This window comes from Neoarius graeffei, chromosome 24, assembly GCF_027579695.1.
Source record: "Neoarius graeffei isolate fNeoGra1 chromosome 24, fNeoGra1.pri, whole genome shotgun sequence".
NCBI classification, from domain to species: Eukaryota; Metazoa; Chordata; class Actinopteri; order Siluriformes; family Ariidae; genus Neoarius; species Neoarius graeffei.
The window spans coordinates 36,959,735-36,980,763 of NC_083592.1; the positions used below are offsets into that span (position 1 = coordinate 36,959,735).

Consider the following 21,029-nt stretch of genomic DNA (forward strand, 5'->3'; position numbering starts at 1 on the left):
AGAAAATTCTAAAGGGTTCACAAACTTTCAAGCACCACTGTACGATGTAGTAATCTGGTAGTTTGAAAATGAAACTGGTTTTTGAAAATTTTCTCCTGTTCACCATTTATGAGGTAGTTATAGCTTATATATTAGGGGTTCTGAGTAATCATTTTCCTGCAAATTTGGGGCAATTAATGAACATGAAATAATTAATGCATGACTATTTTCAATTTATTTGTTTGTTTGTTTGTTTGTTTGTTTGTTTGTTTGTTTGTTTATTGACCAGGCAGCACTGGGTTACCATCTGTGTGGAGTTTTGCATGTTCTTTTGTCTGCATGGGTTTCCTCCAGGTTCACAGGTTTCCTCCCATCTCCCAAAAACATACCAGTAGGTTGATTGGCTAAGCTAAGTAACCTGTAGGTGCCCTATGATGGACTGGCGTTAAATGCAGGGTGTACCCCTGCCTTGCACCCAATGCGTTCCTGGCATAGGCTCTGGATCCACTGTGACCCTGACTGAGATAAAGCGGTTACTAAAGATGAATTAATTTTCATGTTATTACATTAAGAACAAAAGGTTACAAAAGTAGTTCATTACTTTTGCAGTAACTAGAAAGCTACCCTAATTATACTGAGCAAAAGAACTCAAACTCTCACCCATGCTGAGTTTTCGGAATATTAAAATATCTCCACGTGCACAAAACATCACGGATATAAGTGATATATACACACAAATGTCAAAAGTGTTGAATTTTTCATCATCAAGCCCTATACTATGGAAGCACATTGCATTCATGAAGATAAAAAATTAAACACCTTATCTTATAATTATGAGTTACTACCTCATTATTGCATAGGAAGATGTCATAATTATGAGAAAAGATACATAGACAGCGCTAGCATTGTTGCGCAAAAATAAATCAAATGCTTGGCACCTTTCCAGGTTTTTTCATAAGTACAAGATCCTGATTGTAATCAGAATCGTTCATCACCAAGCCCTGTATTATGGAAGCGCACTGCATTCACAAAGGAAAAAAAAAATTAGACACCTTGTCTCTTAATTATGAGTTTCTATCTCCTTGCACATCTGAATACAGATGTTTTTTTCATAATTTGGGATCCTGATCTTGTAATTCCGTGATATGTTATCGTAATTATGAGATAATAATTTTCTTGTAATTACGAGATACTAACTCGTAATTAGGGGAGAGCGGGGAGACCTGGGACATGATTTCAGCTTTTGTAGAGTGTATGAAATTATTTGCAGGTAGAATAACAGTCATATTGCATTAGAGAGTATTTACTGTACCCTCTTACCACAACATTAGTTTCTCAGCTTGTCACACATACTGGCCTTCAGACTTCACTTTTTCTGTCATTATTTTTTGTAGGGAGACATGGAACAAAAATAAAATACCTAGGCCTACATGTTTAATTTGTATTTATTATCAAAACCTGTAATGTGTGAACTGTATGAACACGCAATGCTGGAACAGTGATAGAAAAATGTCAGTTTACCCAAAACCTGATGAGACAAAACAATTCCATTCTCAAGAAGGAATGAAATAAGTTTAATCTTCGTGCAGGGATACGCCTACATTTTTAACATAACATCTCATCTCGTTATCTCTAGCTGCTTTATCCTGTTCTACAGGGTCGCAGGCAAGCTGGAGCCTATCCCAGCTGACTACGGGCGAAAGGCGGGGTACACCCTGGACAAGTTGCCAGGTCATCACAGGGCCGACACATAGACACAGACAACCATTCACACTCACATTCACACCTACGGTCAATTTAGAGTCACCAGTTAACCTAACCTGCATGTCTTTGGACTGTGGGGGAAACCGGAGCACCCGGAGGAAACCCACGCGGACACGGGGAGAACATGCAAACTCCGCACAGAAAGGCCCTCGCCGGCCACAGGGCTCGAACCCGGACCTTCTTGCTGTGAGGCAACAGCGCTAACCACTACACCACCGTGCCGCCCTTTAACAAACATTTTAAAACAATTTTATTTCTAAACCACAAGGAAAAACCTGTATCATGAACAGTCCCAACTCTCCCCATCCATCCATTATCCATCACCGCTTATCCTGTACAGGGTTGCGGGCAAGCTGGAGTCTATTCCAGCTGACTATGGGTGAGAGGCGGGGTACACCCTGGACAAGTCACCAGATCATCACAGGGCTGACACATAGAGACAAACAACCATTCACACTCACATTCACACCTACGGTCAATTTAGAGTCACCAGTTAACCTAACCTGCATGTCTTTGGACTGTGGGGGAAACCGGAGCACCCGGAGGAAACCCACACAGACACGGGGAGAACATGCAAACTCCACAAAGAAAGGTCCCTGTCAGTCACTGGGCTCGAACCCAGAACCTTCTTGCTGTGAGGTGACAATGCTAACCACTACACCACCGTGCCACCCAACTCTCCCCATCTGGCCATTTTAGGGGAAAAAATGGCCCCAAAATGTTTTTTCCCCAGAATTTAAGTTTAATAAATAACACTATATCTGGTAACTCTCGGCTCCATACTTTAATTCATAACAAATCCCGAATTCATCAGCGTACGTTACACGATAGAATGGAGGTAGAGGCGAAGTAGAAAATACAAGTTTTGGTTGATAAAAATATTGAACTGCACAAACCTTACTGCAGTGTCCAGCTTCATTGTTCCAAAGGAAGTAGGTTACTCTAAGGGGAAGCATCTAACTTCTGATATTATCTAAAACCTGATTGGTTGAAGTGAATTTATGTGAGTACAAACAGTCCCAGGTCTCCCTTATCCCAAGTCTCCCCACTCTCCCATATCTCATCAGGTTAGCTCATGTTAGCAGTGAAGATTATAAACATTTATAAATATAACTTTGTCAGAAATCCTCTCAGATTGTTTCATGTACATTAGTAGTAGCTGGAGGTGATGGAAGTGATGCTTATGAACATTTACAAATATGATAAAAATCCTTTGAGAAACCCTGTCAAGTTGCTGTGTATCAGGTTGCTGGTTAGCGTCTTATTTATTTACTTACTTACTTGAGAATGTAATGTGCTTCTATACTGTCCACAGTACAAATATCTATATAACCATATCCAAGTTGCCTGTTTTAAAGCTAGACGGCCTTTCGATTTCATAAAATCGGTGAAATTTAGTTCCCTCTGAAATTTGGTCATTGCGGTATATGTTTATTACTGTAATACCTCAAAACAAAAACCAGGTCATTCTGTGGCTGGGAAGTTATTTAATTCGAGGGGATTCCCGAGCAAATAATGTGCATGAACTCGCTTGCTTTGCACAGTCAAGCAGACAGAAGAAGTCCGTGTGCGCATGCGCAGGTTTTCCTTCTTCTTCTTCTTTTGGGTTTTACGGCAGCTGGTATCCACAGTGTTGCATTACTGCCATCTACAGGTTTACCTTGACCGTACACTGACAGTTACATCATTCTGTTGCTAAACGAACAGCTGATCACACCGAGGTGCTCGCTGACCGCCGATATTTATTAGTTTGATCCTGCGTTTCCTTTCCTTCGTATAGCATAATGTCTTTTCTTCTCGCTTTCCGTTACTGTAGTTGGTCTTTCACGTTTCATTCGCACACTCACGTCCTCCATTTTCTTCTCCTGTTTCAAATTTGTATCCCACAATGCCTTGCGCGAACAGGGAAAGCCCACCACGTGATGCATGACGTAGTATCTTGAATTGGATCATGGTGAAGCAGGAAAAAATAGCTGGGAATTTCGGGCCACGTGGCCTTAAATTCATTAATTGTTCTGTTTAAAAAAAGATAAAATTGGAAGTCTGTGATTCAGAAGCTTTCAGTCACTAAACAGGAATAATTAGGTGTAGGGGAAAATTCTTTTAATGGCCTAAAGTTGGAAAATCTGAAAGGCGGTATAGTTTTAATCCCCGGCTTTGAGGTTATTCCATGGTTTGGGATGCGAACTCAAGGTCGCTTCATATGTCAAAAGGTGCCGCGAGCTGGTGGGCGGGGCTTTCGTGCGTGAGGCTGCCTTTTCCAAACATCTCCGCCCCCTTCACACATTAGGATTGATGCAGAGCAGCGCCACTGACTCGCTCTCTCTCTCTCTGTGTGTATGAAGTCTCTCTCTCTCTCTCTCTGAGCGTTTCAGCAGAAAGTAACCCCAGTCCGCGAATGCCTGTGGGACTGTAGGCTGGAGTGGAGAAGTTAGGTTTTGTTGACATTTAAAAAATAAGAAAACAAGGATGAAAGCGATAAACTTGGACACGTTCAGCCTGTCGCTGCTCACCGCTAAAGAGGACATCCTCAACGGCCGCGCATCCGCAGACTGGTACACTTCCTCAGCACACACACACACTGCACTGAGATATTCTCACACACACACACACACACACACACACACACTGCACTGAGATATACACACACACACTGCACTGAGATATATCCACACACACTGCACTGAGATATTCACACACACACCCTGCACTGAGCTATCCCCTCTCTCTCTGTGTGTGTTGTGCAGGTTTAGGGTGTAGTGTTCAGGAGACTCTGTTAGTGGTTTGTAAAGTCCTGCGCAGTTACTTTTTCTCCTTCTGCAGTTCTTCCTTTGCGCTGCGCAGAAACAGCAACAGTTTGGTAAAGAGTGCGCAGGAGAGAGAGAGAGAGAGAGAGAGAGTGTGTGTGTGTGTGTTTAAGAGACTGCCATCAAACCGGAAACGACACAGACAGCGCGAGCTCGGCCAGAAATGTAAATACTCAGTCCCGGGGTTAGAGATGTGTGGATGCGATCTGCAGTCCGGGTCAGTCACATAGGCCTGGCTTTCCTTCCTTTCTTTCTTTCCTTGCTTTCTTTCCTTCCTTCCTTGCTTGCTTTCTTTCCTTCCTTCCTGTCCTTTCTTTCCTTCCTTCCTTTCTGTCCTTTCTTTCCTTCCTTCCTTTCTGTCCTTTCTTTCCTTCCTTCCTTTCTGTCCTTTCTTTCCTTCCTTCCTTTCTGTCCTTGCTTTCTTTCTTTCCTTCCTTGCTCGCTTTCTTTCTTTCCTTCCTTCCTTTCTGTCCTTTCTTTCCTTCCTTCCTTTCTGTCCTTGCTTTCTTTCTTTCCTTCCTTGCTCGCTTTCTTTCTTTCCTTCCTTCCTTTCTGTCCTTTCTTTCCTTGCTTTCTTTCTTTCCTTCCTTCCTTGCTTTCTTTCTTTCCTTGCTTTCTTTCTTTCCTTCCGTCCTTTTTCTTTTCTTCCTTTCCTTCCTTCCTTCTTCTTGCTTCCTTTCTTTCCTTGCTTTTTCTTTCCTTCCTTGCTTTCCTTCCTTCCTTGCTTGCTTTTCTTTCTTTCTTTCTTTCTTTCTTTCTTTCTTTCTTTCTTTCTTTCTTTCTTTCTTTCTTTCTTTCTTTTGTTTTTCCTTCCTTCCTGCCTTTCTTTCTTCCTTTCCTTCCTTCTTGCTTTCTTTCTTTCCTTGCTTTCTTTCTTTTCTTCCTTTCTGTCCTTGCTTTCCTTCCTTCCTTGCTTGCCTTTCTTTCTTTCTTTCTTTCTTTCTTTCTTTCTTTCTTTCTTTCTTTCCATGCTCTTTAACTCAGAGAGTAGTACAGTAGTAATAGGACGTGCTCCATCCATCTGAGCTCCTCTTCCAGCTCCTAACACACCTGAACACACACTTACAGCTGTTGCTGTGGGACAACACAAACCAAATGTGGCCTGATCTCACAACTGTGTGTTTCTCACGACTGGGCTGGGAAAAGACTGCATTTGAGACTCCAGCTCCAGGAAATGTTTATCACAGTGAACTCTTCTTTCCTATAGATAGATAGATAGATAGATAGATAGATAGATAGATAGATACTTTGTCATTGCACATTACTATACAACGAAACACTGTTTGGGGGCTCAGATCACAGCAGCATATCAATAAAATTAAATAAATAAATAACCTTTTAAAAAGCAGCACATTGGCATATAAGCAGCAGTATATGGTAAATTGCAGTTTGTAATTATACAATGTAATCAAACACAGTAAGGTGCAGACTGAGAGTCCAAGTCCGGGTCAGGCCTCCAGCAGAGCTTTCACAGCCCTGGGGAAGAAGCTATTTTGGTGTCTTGCTGTTTGTGACTTTATGACCCTAAGCCTGCCAGAGGGAAGGGTGTCAAAAAGACATTGTCCAGGGTGAGTGCAGTCAGTCCTAATCTTTGTGGCTCTGTTTCTCAGCCTGGCAGAGTAGATCTGTTCCAGGGATTGGAGAGGGGTACCAATGATTTTAAATGCAGTCCTGATGATCCGCTGCAGATCTTTCCTCTCCACTGAGGTGCAGCTGGAGAACCACACTGTGCATCCATCGCTCAGAACACTTTGTATGGTGCACTGGTAGAAGCTGGTGAGGAGCTTAAGTGGTTTAAAAGAGAGATGATATGTGTATGTGTGTGCATGCACCTGGTGATCCTGTGGTCTTCCTATTTTTCATGTTCCGGGTGTTCAAGAGTTAAAAAAAAAAAAAAAAAGCATTACTACTCATTTTGAGTAGCTGGCTTTGTGTTTGTTTGTTAATTTGTTAGTTAAAGCTTGCACATCTTGCAACTCTTTTATCTTTCATGTCTTCTGTCATTACGTTCAGAACAGTTATTAACTTTTGTACGCTGCTGTCATATCTCATTAAGCCCACAGCAGCGTCATGTGGATTTCAGTAAGAAACTGGCCCACTAGACTGCTATTCATGTTCTTGCACTCAAATTATGTTTACATTACATTACAGGCATTTAGCAGACGCTCTTATCCAGAGTGGCGTACAACATACCCAGAGCAGCCTGGGGAGCAGTTAAGGGTTAGGTGCCTTGCTCAAGGTCACTTCAGCCATTCCTGCTGGTCCAGGGAATCGAACCAGCGACCTTTTGTTCCTGAAGCTGTTTCCCTAACCATTCGGCCATGTTTGCAAATAAAGGTCAAAATGAAATGCTTTAGTCCAGACCTGGGCATTTTACGGCCCGCGGGCTGCATCCGGCCCTTTGGTTCATTCTGACCGTCCCGCGTAAGGTTAATTAGAAATTACAAAATAAACGTATTTTCTAATTTTACCTCACACATGGACTGAATGTGCATTGCTTTTATTTTGAAGTTGTGTTCAACAAAAACGCAATGCGCACGACATGAACATGACATGAAATCCCACAAAACCTAATCCCGCGATAACTACTTCCGTAATTTGTCCAGACCAACCACAAACTTGTACGTCATCCTTCAAACGGTCCAGCCGATCACATAGTGTGACGTCACCAGCAGGCGCCGGAGCCCGAGCCGATCTGTAGGTCTGATACCTACACCGAATCGACGTTGTTGCGAGCAGGTCAAATGAGGTGATTAGACTACAAATGTGGGCATCATTATTATAATATGATGTATCTTGCTTGATATTTGGAGTAGAAAGACAATATTGTGATGTCTTTATTGTGTTTTGGGGTGAATGTGACTGGAAAAAAAAAAGGTACAAACGTTCACATTTTGTTAACCATTGTTTTGGGAAATTTGATTGAATAAATGACGTTTTTTGTAAGGCAACCTCGATAAAACCTTTCCATACTCTTACCAGTCTTAGCAGCTTGTAAAAACAATGTTATTTACTGCTTTATATAAAGAAATACAATTAATATTATGCAGAATTTAGTTCAGCCTTTTGGTCCGGCCCTCCACAAAATTTTCTGTTTCTCATGTGGCCCCATGGAAAAAATAATTGCCCACCCCTGATTTAGTCGCTTTAGTCACTATTGCATACACTGCACTAAGTTTGTCCAGACATTTATTTATTTATTTATTTATTTATTTTTCAATCTAGTCACGAGACGTTACCAGGGGATGGGATGTAATTGACTGATTTGCATATTCAGTGAATTGTCATGATCATTTGCATATCAGAATGTGATCATGAAAAAAGATTTTTCTCAACACACAGAGCAGAACGTGTTTTCAGAATAGAAAATAGTATTGCAGAAGTTATTTCTTATAAAAGGAAGTTGTTCTGGTCATGGCACCACAAACTATTTACATATTTACCAAATGCTGCAATTTTTTTTTTTTTTAATCAGGAATGTAGACAAAACAAATTAGTGGTAGTCAGCAAATAGACATAAAGGAAATGTTACAAGTTGACTAACTCACCTTTTTTTTAAAACTTAAATTTAATATAGCAAGGAAGATTGTTTCGAATAAAGTGCATGGATAGGATAAACAGTGGTGGTCAGTGACTCGCTGGTCGTGAGTGGACTGAACCTGCTCTCTCGTATAACCAGCAGCTGTGACGTGAACTCGAGAGCCGAAGCAAAATCAAGTTGGTAAAGAGGTTTGAACAGTTTCCAGATCTAGCAACAAAATGCAGAATGCAGATGTTCTAGCATGTCTATAGGCTCATATATAAACCTCAAGGCACTTTCATATGTATAGGCATAATTTTCTGAGTGCACTATAATTAGGGGAGAGCGGGGAGACTTGAGACACGTTTTCAGCTTTTGTAGATTGCGTGAAATTCTTTGCAGGTCGCGTCACAGTCATATTGCATTAAAGAGTATTTACTGTACCCTCTTACCACAACGTTAGTTTCTCAGCTTGTCACTTATACTGGCCTTCGGACTTCACTTTTTCTGTCATTATTTTTTTGCGCAGAGACATGAGACATTGAGGGGAGACATGGGACATAGCGGGGAGACATGAAACAAAAATAAAATACTTTGGCCTACATGTTTAATTTTTATTTATTATCAAAACTTGTAACATATGAACTGGATGAACGCACAATGCTGGTACAGCGATAGAAAAATGTCAGTTTACCCCAAACCTGACAAGACAAAACAGTTCCATTCTTAAGAAGGAATGAAGTAATTTAATCCTCATGCAGGTAAACACATATTTTTGACACAATTTTTTTAAAACAATTTTATATTTGTAAATCACAAGAAAAAACAGGTAACATGATGAACTGTCCCAATTCTCCCCATCTGGCCATTTTGGAAAAAAAAAAATCCTTAAATTCCCCCCCAGAATTTAAGAGTAATAAATAACACTATTTTTTTTTTGCAGTCTGGTTTCCATCAAATCCTGTGCTCTGATTGGCTGGCGAGCGGGTCCGTATCCTACGGTACGGACCCCGGTTACGGACCTCTGGCGACTCGCTCGTTCACAACAACAACAAACATAGTAGAATTTTTTATCAACATTTATCTTTTTTTTTTTTATAAGATTTATTTATAAGATTAAAAAAATCTTATAAATTTTTGCCAGCATTTCTCAGGAGGATAGCATTAATTTTACAGCATGGATAGCGATAACGACAGTGTTCACAGCGAAAGCGAGTTTTACTACCCTGATGAAGACGAAATAAAAGAAAACATTTCAGGAGAAAGCTAAAAACCTGTAACTTGCTAACGCCGAGCAAAAACATGGCTGAATCCTGAATGACTCCTATTTGTATAAATAGGGGACTACATAGGCGGCAAAATGTAGTTTTTTTTTTTTTTTTTCCCTGCCATGGAAGTGCACTTGTATACCGAGGAGAAAGCAATTTGCATTACAGCCATGAATGAGGATTCAGAATAGCATTAATTTTACATCCTGGATAGCGATAACGACAGTGTTCACAGCGAAAGTGAGTTTCACTACCCTGAGGAAGACAAAATAAAAGAAAACATTTCGGGAGAAAGCTAAAAACCTGTAACTTGCTAACGCCGAGCAAAAACATGGCTGAATCCTGAATGACTCAATTTTGTATAAATAGGGGACTACATAGGTGGCAAAATGTAGTTTTTTTCCTGCCATGGAAGTGCACTTGTATACCGAGGAGGAAGCAATTTGCATTACAGCCGTGAATGAGGATTCAGAATGGCGGCTTGCCTCGGCTCGGCTCGGTTTTCCCTTTCGGGCGCTCTCGTTTTCTGTTAGAATTTGGTAAAGAAAAAAATAAATGTATTATTTACCAGCTTAAGGTCGGTCCGTATGGTGAAATACCGTGACCTCGGCCTTGAATACTGACCTCGGCCCAGAGGGCCTCGCTCAGTACTTTCAAGACCTCGGTCACGGTATTTCACGATACGGACCTCCCAGCTGGTAAATAACATATATATCTGCTAACTCTCGGCTCCATACTTTAATTCCTAACAAATCTCCAATTCTCCAGCGTACGTTACATGATAGAATGGAGGTAGAGGCGAAGTAGAAAATACAAGTTTAGGTTGACAAAAATATTGAACTGCACAAACCTTACTGCAGTGTCCAACTTCGTTGCTCCAAAGGAAGTAGGTTACTCTAAGGGGAAGCATCTAACTTCTGATATTATCTAAAACCTGATTGGTTGAAATGAATTTATGTGAATACAAACTGTTCAAAGTCTCCCCATCTCATCAGGTTAGCTCATGTTAGCAGTGAAGATTATAAACATTTATAAACACAACTTACTCAGAAATCCTGTCAGATCATTTCATGTAAATTACTAGTCGCTGGAGTTGATGGAAGTGATGCTTATGAACATTTACAAATGATAACAAATCCTTTGAGAAACCCTGTCAAGGTGCTGTGTATCAGGTTGATGTTCATCGTGAAGAAAAAAAAATCGCTTTAAAAAAAAAAGTTTAAAACTGTAATTAGTTGTGAGTTACCTGGTTACACACCCCAAACGTTATGTCGATTAATCCCAGGAGCGTTAGTTGTGTGAAGGAAAACTTTAGCTGAATCAGCTTATTACATAACCATAGTATGGAGATTTATTAAATCCTCACTTGGATGGATTAACATTTTGGCTGTCTTCCTTATTAGAACATAATCTGTATGCAATGTCATGAGACATAAAGTGCACATGGCATGCCAAGGTTTTTGCGCTATCTGGATCCTCATAGAAATCCTCACTGTGGTTCAGTCTGAAATGATGAATCTTATGCAGGGTGCCTTAATATGGACTGGCCACTTGCAGAGTCATTCCATAGTGAAGTGTTGAAAAGTATTTACTTCAAACAGCACGTCAAAACGGTCATTTTCAAAGGGAACAGCCAGCGGTTACTTTCCTCCCAAGATTCTTTGCACAGTTTTTATGCTGAACGACAAAAATGATTTCTAGCCCAGCTATCTGTTGTCCGCCAGGAGAGGACGGGCTTCCTTTAGTGCAGGGGTGGGCAATTATTTTTTCCATGGGGCCACATGAGAAACAGAAAATCTTGTGGAGGGCCGGACCAAAAGGCTGAACTAAATTCTGCATAATATTAATTGTATTTCTTTATATAAAACAGTAAATAACATTGTTTTTACAAGCTGCTAAGACTGGTAAGAGTATGGAAAAAACGAGGTTGCCTTACAAAAAATGTCATTTATTCAATCAAATTTCCCAAAACAATGGTTAACAAAATGTGAACGTTTGTACCCTTCCCCCCCCCCCAACACAATAAAGACATCACAATATTGTCTTTCTACTCCACATATCAAGCAAGATGCATCATATTATCATAATGATGCCGTGTCGATTCGGTGTAGGAATCAGATCTACAGATCGGCTCGGGCTCCGGCGCCTGCTGGTGACGTCACACTATGTGATCGGCTGGACCATTTGAAGGATGAAGTACAAGTTTGTGGTTGGTCTGGACAAATTACAGAAGTAGTTATCGTGGGATTAGGTTTCGTGGGATTTCATGTCATGTTCATGTCGTGCGCATTGCGTTTTTGTTGAACACAACTTCAAAATAAAAAGCAATGCACATTCAGTCCATGCTAGGGGTGGCACGGTTCACAAAAGTCGCGGTTCGGAACGTATTGCGGTTTGAGGTCTGCGGTTCGGTACGTATTGCGTTTTTTTAAAAATCTTAAGTACTCTGTATTTGGGCATATAGCCTACTATTTACCTTAAGTAAACATAGTTTAGGATACAGCATTTAAGAGAGGTTAAAATTATAGTTATAATGAAATAATCATGCACAAACTGAGTTTGAGTTGACATAAGCACATTTTATGAACAATCTCTGATGAAAAGCCAGGTAGTATTTTGAAACAGCAAGAGGGAAGACATGGATGATTTCAACAGCTTTTTTATTTACTACAGTATTTATACAAAGTGTCAGGAGTGTTTGCTGCCATGTTGTGGCATCTAGAGGAACCAGGTGTCTTTTGTCACATACAGAGTTTTCATAATTGGAAGAAATAAAAATGAGTTCTTAAAGCTTACTTTTGAACAGATGTGTGTGTTAAAGTATTCCCACGAGTGTACGGCATTCGTACTTTACAAAGCTTGCATATTGTGACGTTTTTGTCAATTGATTTTTTGCCGGCGTCATCGCATGTAATGGGAAAACCAAAATGTTCCCACACACCTGATTTGAATGCCGCGGGGGCATCCTCTATGTACGACGACCTGCCTTCTCCACTCCCACTTGCCATTTTTGCACTTGCCATCCACACTCCGCTGTCACTTCAATCGCGCGAAAGAGAACCACGTGGTTTCATACGGGCATTCGGCTTTTTTTTTTTTTGGCAAACGTCTTAAATAGGGGTACCGCGGTTTATACGCGCATTGCACCGCAACAGGCGTATCGTACGGTTCGGTTTTTTTCCCATAACCGTGCCAAGCCTAGTCCATGCATGAGGTAAAATTAGAAAATGCGTTTATTTTGTAATTTCTAATTAACCTTACGCGGGCCGGTCAGAATGAACCAAAGGGCCGGATGCGGCCCGCGGGCCGTAAAATGCCCAGGTCTGCTTTAGTGTCTGGTTCCTCTCAAGATTTCTTCCTCATGTCATGGCAGTTTTTTTTTTTTTTTTGCTACTGTAAACTCTGCGTTACTCATTGAGGGCTCTAAACATAAATCTACATCCGGATTTCTGTAAAGCTGCATTGTGATGGTGTGTCTAGTGTTAAAAGTGTTATGCAAATAGAAAAAAATGGCTGCTGCAGGATCAGCGGTAAAATAATCTGTAAAGAAATGGTCACCGATTTGAGCACATGCATGAGTAGGATTCGGAATTACAACACTGTCGTACATCAAAACTAGCAGGGATTTGAATACGAATTATGTCCCAGGATTTTTAATTTTTTTTTTAACATGTGAATACAACATGCATCAATTTCCTGCTTCATGTATACATCTAAACCAGAGGTTCTCCCTAGGCATCCATGAAGCATAGCCATTAGATCCGTGACTTTTTTTTTTTTAAATGTGTTCTACATGTTCTATCAGCAGAAATTTCAGGAATAGAAAGTTCTACATGTCTAAAAAAAAACCACTTAAAGCTAGACGGCCTTTCGATTTCATAAAATCGGTGAAATTTAGTTCCCTCTGAAATTTGGTCATTGTGATATATGTTTATTTCTGTAATATCTCACAAAATATCAGGCCATTCTGTGGCTGGGAAGTTATTTCATGTAAGGGGATTCTTGAGCAAATAATGTGCATGAAATTGCTTGCTTTGCGCAGTCAAGCAGACAGAGGAAGTCCGTGTGTGTGCGCGCATGCGCAGGTTTACCTTGACTGTGCACTGACTGTTACATCATTCCGTCACTAAGCGAACAGCTGATCACACAGAGGTGCTCGCTGACTGCTGATATTTACTAGTTTGGTCCTGCGTTTCCTTTCCTTCGCAACATAACGTCTTTTTTTCACGGTGCGGTTTCCATCAAATCCTGCTCTCTGATTGGCTGGCGAGCGGGTCCGTATCCTACGATAAGGACCCCGGTTACGGACCCCGGGTGACTCGCTCGTTCACAACAACAACAAACTTGGTAGAATTTTTTGTCAACATTTATCTTTTTTTTTAAAATAAGATTTATTTATAAGATTATCAAAAATCTTACATTTTTGCCAGCATTTCTCAGAAGAATAGCATTAATTTTACATCATGGATAGCAATAACGACAGTGTTCACAGCGAAAGCGAGTTTTACTACCCTGAGGAAGAAGAAATAAAAGAAAACATTTCAGGAGAAAGCTAAAAACCTGTAACTGTTGCTAACGCCGAGCAAAAACATGGCTGAATCCTGAATGACTCAATTTTGTATAAATAGGGGACTACATAGGCGGCAAAATGTAGTTTTTTTCCTGCCATGGAAGTGCACTTGTATACCGAGGAGGAAGCCCTTTGCATTACAGCCGTGAATGAGGATTCAAAATGGCGGCTCGCCTCAGCTCAGCTCGGTTTTCCCTTTCGGGCGCTCTCGTTTTCTGTTATAATTATTTTTTTCTTTACAAATTCTATTATTCACCAGTTTAAGGTTGGTCCATATGATGAAATACCGTGACCTCGGCCTTGAATACTGACCTCGGCCCAGAGGGCCTCGCTCAGTACTTTCAAGACCTCGGTCACGGTATTTCACAATACGGACCTCCCAGCTGGTAAATAACATATATTTCTTCTCATTTTCCGTTAGCGTAGTCGGTCTTTCACGTTTCATTCACACACTCACATTCTCTATTTTTCTCTCCTGTTTCAAATTTATATCCCACAATGCCTTGCGCGAACGGGGAAAGCCCACCAGGTGATGCATGATGTAGTATCTTGAATTGGGTCATGGTGAAGCAGGAAAAAATAGCGGAGAATTTAGGGCCATGTGGCTCTAAATTCATTAATTGTTCTATTAAAAAAAACTAATAAAATTGGAAGTCTGTGATTCGAATTCAGTAGCTTTTGTTCCACTAAACAAAAATAATTAGGTGTCGAGGAAATTTTTTTTTTTTTACGACCTAAACTTGAAAAATCTGAAAGGCGGTCTACCTTTAAACAATGTTAGTAATTTTCATGAAATAAATCCTTACTGTGGTGTTTATGGAGTTTATTTTGCAGTCTAAAGGGTTCCTAAGTATAAAAAGTTTGAGAACGACTGATCTAAACAAAATGAGCCTGTCAGGTTAGCTCATGTTAGCTATCATTTTCCAGGTCTTCACAACAAGAGTCGAATCTTTGGAAAATTAAACACTCTTTCCTCCTGTTACCATGGCTACCTGAAATCTTGTAACATTACCAGGCTTGTAGAGTTCCCCTCATTAACATTCCTTCGCTGGGAAAGAGGAGGAGATTGGGAACTGATTGGGTTTTTTGTTTGTTTACATGAAAGCAACATTCACTGTTTAATAGTGTTTTTTTTAAACCGGATTTTTTTAACTTTATATTTTTAACGGGTTCTAGGTTGTTTGAAGAAATGGCGTCAGGCCATAGTTAGACCATCTGCTCTGGAGTTTTTCGAAAGATCTTAACACAAACTCAGCAGTGATCGATTATGTGCTATAGTATATTGGTTCAATGGCGAATAGATGTGTGTGTGTGTGTGTGTGTGTGTGTGTGTGTGTCTAACCTGTTACCATTTCTCATCTTAATTTCCCAACACCTCATTAATAACCTGCACGGCGTGTCAGTTAAGGTGAATGGCTCGAGTGCCAGTATTCATCGTTTGATGCCAGCAGCGTTCTTACAGATACGGTTTCTACAGAAATCCCATGAGCCGAGACCCAAAAGGTTCAGGCAGCTCGAACTCTGTTTTTCCACAAGGTTAATCTCCATGGAAACCTGGAGGGAAACAGACACGAGAGGTTGGAATTGCTCGAGTCTATCAAGCTCATTCATGTGTTGCTGCTCTGTGCTAGCCGGTGGAAACTTGAACAGTCATGGTCTGCAGCACTTCTGACAGTCACCTTGAGGTCCAGGATCACTGAAACAAGACTAAACACTATATAAGCAGGATGTAAAACACACTCTGGCGATACTATATGCACTGAGTAGATTCTGAGCCAGGTACAAACGCAACAAAAGATAACCCCGTAGTTTTACTTTGTTTTATTACATAGTCTAGAGTGTTTCCCCTGAGTTTACTTTTTTTTTGGGGGGGCTGGATGAGGATGGTCACCTGCAGGACCCCTCCCCACGGCTCCTATTACAGAGCATTTGGATCTGAACAAACCTTTAAAGGAGTCACATTTAAGTCTTCATATTTTATTTTAGAACAAGGATTAGAATCATGGTGGCATGGTGGTGTAGTGGTTAGCGCTGTCGCCTCACAGCAAGAAGGTCCGGGTTCGAGCCCCGTGGCCGGCGAGGGCGTTTCTGTGCGGAGTTTGCATGTTCTCCCCGTGTCCGCGTGGGTTTCCTCCGGGTGCTCCGGTTTCCCCCACAGTCCAAAGACATGCAGGTTAGGTTAACTGGTGACTCTAAATTGACCGTAGGTGTGAATGTGAGTGTGAATGGTTGTCTGTTGCCTCTTTTCCACCAAATCAGTTCGGGGCCGGTGCTGGTTCACAACTCGTTCAACTTGCGAGCCAGCTGAGAACCAGTTTGCTTTTCCATTGCTCGCGGTGCTAAGGGAAGCCACGTCATTACGTCGCTGTATACGTCAGTTACGTCGCTACGTTTGCATAAACCTTGGCGCGAATATCGAAGCAAAAACAACACGGAAGAAGCAGCAGCAGCAACAATAATAATAATGGATGACTAAGGCCCAATCCCAATTCTAATTTCTACCCCTACCCCTTCCCCTCCGCCTTCCCCTTGGCCCTTCCCCTTGAAACTGAGCTACAAGGGATAGGGCTTGAAATTCAACCCTTACGTATTGGGATAGCCCTTCAACGATCGCATACGTCATCGCGTACCTCCGTCAGCGTTTACGTTAGCAAAACGCAACCAAATGCGTCATTGGCTGCGACCAGCCGCTACAGTCAGAGCCAGAAATCTCTGCTGGCAGGGTGTGATTTGTTAACTAACACCACTGAATGGGATATCTTTGGCGCTTCGTGCACCACATCCGACAGAATGAGGTGTCAGAACACTCATGTAAACAATAAAAGCGAGAATAACAGAACAAAACGTACGCAGTCAAGCAACCGAAAACAATACTCACTCCCAAAGCTTTTTAGCAGCAGCTTGGATTTCAGAAATCACTGCTCATTCTCAGCTCGAAAGCGAATCAAGCGGCGTGTTTCCTCTGGATAACAACTTAAAACACGTAAATAATGGAGAAAATACATTTATGACAATCTTTCGCCGCGGGAACCGCCATCTTTATGAAATCCGCATGAAATCTCGCTGAAATCCGCATGGCATTGTGGGAAATCACTCAAACCCCTTCGTTCGGAGTCTGCTCCAGGAAAATCTCCGTTTGGAGGGGTACAGAAGCCCTCCCCCTTCCCCTACCCCTCCGCGTTAACTGGGATTGGGATACCCCTACCCCTTCACGTGAACGTGCAAAATGGAGGGGAAGGGCCAAGGGGTTGGTCCAAGGGGTGAAATGGGATTCGGCCTAAGTTTGTACAGCTGCGGCTTCTCGTCGCTTAAAAATGGCGATCTTTCGCGGTCTTGTTATTGTTGTTGGTCTTAACAACTCCGCCCCCCCGCTGACGTAAGCCGTTCTTTCCTCTGGCCCAGCAGAGAGTTGGTGCTAGCCTGGAACTGGTTTTTCTGGCCCCAGAGCCAGTTCTTTGTCAGTGGAAACAGAAAACCCGGTTCCAAACTAAGCACTGGCACCGAACCAGCCCTGGAACTGCTTTGGTGGAAAAGGGGCATGTGTCTATGTATCAGCCCTGTGATGACCTGGCGACTTGTCCAGGGTGTGCCCCGGCTTTCGCCCGTAGTCAGCTGGGATAGGCTCCAGCTTGCCTGCGACCCTGTAGAAGGATAAAGCGGCTAGAGATAATGAGATGAGAGACCTTAAAGTGTGTGTGGGGACGGGGGGTATAATGGTAGGGGAAACAGTAGTCTACATACTTCATGACTTCATCGTTTTTCACTTGTATGAAGCCACTAAAAGGCAACATTTCCTCTCTATGAATTATGAATTGACACATTGCTGCTTTTTTTTTCTCCTCATAAAAAGCTGACGGAGAATAAAGGTCGGCACTTGTTTACCGATACGATTTTTCAGGTTGGGACTGCTGAAGGTTTTTTTGTTTTGTCCCCCCCCCCCTTAAAATGCTTCTGCTTGTGACTTGGCACACCTAGCTGATAAACGACTTGATAAAAGCAAGTATTTTTAAACTTTATCCCCTGATGTACATTCTTAGGACGTTTATAATTCTTTGCTTGTTGCTCAGGGGGAAGATTTTATTTTGAACCATCCAACAGCGTTTCATTATTCGGCAGAGTTCCAAATCGAGCTTTTTTTTCAGACGTGAAGAGTGCTTGGTTAAAAAATAAACTCTGAAGAATTTTTTTTTTTCCCCTTGTTGAAATGTGTGAGTGACTAAGTGTGGCATTTGTTTGGTGCACAGGAAGTTTGATCGAGGACATACAGTAGAAGATGTTGAACGTCCTGCACGAAACCTGAGCCCTTCTGGCATTTATACCCTCAGTTTGGCTCGTATAGTTACCCGAAGACTGAATCCGAACGTTCCCTTTCTGTTTGCTGACACGTCTCTGTTCTTTCCACTGTTAAAAATCCTGCCAGAGCTAAATTTAGTTCTTCTGGCGCTGAACAATCAGATTTGCTTATTGCAGCGCTCGATTACATTTCTCACTCTACAGTTGTTTTCCTCCAGCATCAAACAGAGTAATGGCTCTCAGTAAGTCCTGTGTTCTTATTTGATTACAGATGCTGAAAGCTGTCTTTAATATCGTTATGAATTTATTGGGTCGAATCATCCTAGTTTAACACAATACTGCTGGATCTAACCAGGCTTTTCCTGCATCTGGTGTCCAAGTTAGTGGGAGTTTGGCAAGCACTTTGCTTTTTTTTTTTTCTTCACAACTCACCAGTTTGCTATGTGTGTCCGTTTCAAGGTTGTTCATTTCCAAAAGCTAGTCAATCAGTGCGTTTACATGTACATGGAGAAAATCGAATTTCTGCCGTTGCTCGACTGAAATCGAAGTTCTAAATGGCATGGAAACACCTTAGCTCGGCTGAAATCGAACCGAACTGGATTTCTCGTAATCGAGCTACGCGACCTAGATTATGCGATTGTAGCCGAGCTACTTAGTGCATGTAAACCCTATTGAGCTACATAGTCGAGCTACTTACTTCAGCACTGCCCCTTCCGGAAGCGACGAGTGACGAGACCACAAGCGGGAAACACAACAGCCTCGGTCGGCATGACAACGAATCATGACAACGCCATGAATCTTTTCTTTTTGTGGCATTGTTTGCACTGTTAAAATTTAGCTCACTTACTGTATCACCAAATACATCTGTACAGCTGTTGCATAGCTGTGAATTGTGTACATAAACAAGTCATTGTATTTGTGTGTGTGTGTGTATATATGTGTGTGTGTGTGTGTGTGTGTATATATATATATATATATATATATATATATATATATATATATATATATATATATATATATATATATATAATGTGTGTGTATATATGTATGGGTGTGTGTGTGTCCAACATCTGAAGAATGTCAATAAAAACAAAACAGTTGAACTTTTTGTGTGTTTTTTTTTTTTTGTAAGCAAAAAATGGACTTTAGAAAAATATACAATTGTGCAAAATAAGTTGTCTTACAAAACAGTGGTCTGCGCAGGACAGTTTGTAGCCATACAGTCTGTTAGAGCAAGCCTCACAGCTTGAGCACGGAACTTGTGAACACGGAACTGCCAGTGTTGCCAGATTGGGCGGTTTTAAGTGCATTTTGGCGGATTTGAACATGTTTTGGGCTGGAAAACGTCAGCAGTATCTGGCAACACTGCTGATAACGTTGTTTATATTCTTGAATAGCTCTTCATGACGACAACCGGAAGTGTACCAACACGATGGGGCGTGTAGCGCCACCTGTGGCTCGGGTGCACAATGTACCTCACACAATAGCTCGATTTCCTTGTGTGCATGTAGGATTGGATTTCTCTGGCACCCCTGCTGGGACCTTCAGCTCGATTACCGACAGTAGCTCGAGTTGGACGTGCATGTAAACGCACTGATAGACAATACGGTGTAAAAACTTTCGAGTCTGTTAAAGATGATGGTGTAACTAGCAACGCAAGTGCAACTGAAACTAGCTGTCTTTCTTTCTAGCCAGGCCAGTTCTTGTTATCAAACAGATCTGTTTGTTTCAGGTGTGAATTTTTTCAGTCATGCAGTCAGGGTTCATGCTTGAGCTACTAAATTCAGTAGCATTGTTCGGAAACTGTCAAACTCGTCACTGGAAACTTGCATTTTTACTTCTCGTGTTTTGTTTTTTTCGGCCTGGGTGACTGCTGAAGAGAGATATGTTGCTTCTTACCCTTGTGCACAGTATGTTCCTCCTTTATTTCTTTTACATCTGTGTACAGTTTCTGCTCTTACATACCGGTATCAGCCAGGCCTTCAGACCCTTTTTTGTAACATTGCCTTCTCATCCACTAAAAAAATCCGATTGTTTTTGTCATCATGTCGCTCCACATACCTGCCATTTGAATATTAAAGTTGAAGTAGCTTCCTATCACACAACAGTAACATTTAATCTCGATTCGCATTTCTCACAGTGGTAAAAGTGGGTTCTTGGTGTTCCTGCTTGCTGACTTAGCTGAGCTGAGGGTTTGATTTCAGTCTGGCTCACATTTTAGTCACTTTAGCTGCCAGATCTAATGTTGGATCACAGCCTAATGTGTGATTTTAAGACGTAATCTTCCTGAGTTTCCTCTAATGACACATTAACTGGAATTGCCTTAATTGGCAATTTAACTTGTAGTGACGTCTTTATAAAAGTTTTTATTAAGGAGATTTGGAAAAAAAAAAAAGAACTGGATCTGCAGATGTTTGGTTACACAAGCCAGGTGGAGGTTCCGACGGTTCCTCGTCACAGTATTTAAAATAACTAATAATACTAAGAATAATGCAACCGATTAAACTAAACGAAGTCCTACTTTAGTTATGAAGATGGTGTAGTAGCTTTGTTTATTGTCTGCCTGTGTGGTAACTTGAAGTTTGGAAGATTGTACACCGTAATGACACACTTGTGACACGTAATAGTGTCTTGTTCCCAAACTACCACACTGAAGCGTTCCAAGCAGCTTTGTTAAATTATTGGGAGGGACAGATTGACACATGGTGGTCTGTATTCTTCTCCACTTCGATGACATCACTGGGATGACTGGGTGTGTTAGCCAGATGGGCCGAGCAGTTGTGTGTTAATACGGTCGTGTGTTTGCATTGCTAACCAGAATAAAGGAA

General features: G+C 41.4%; 1 protein-coding gene across 2 annotated transcripts in view; it reads left to right on the forward strand.

Annotated features, from left to right (window-relative positions):
• Window positions 1–4,038: 4,038 nt before the first annotated feature.
• Window positions 4,039–21,029, forward strand: part of si:dkey-40c11.2 (drebrin-like protein A) — a 115,782-nt gene continuing 98,791 nt past the window's right edge. For both annotated transcript variants that reach the window (XM_060907183.1, XM_060907184.1), the window contains exon 1: window positions 4,039–4,298. In XM_060907183.1, coding sequence (XP_060763166.1) covers window positions 4,213–4,298 — 86 coding nt within the window. In that variant the 5' untranslated portion in view covers window positions 4,039–4,212. The remainder of the gene's footprint in view (window positions 4,299–21,029) is intronic.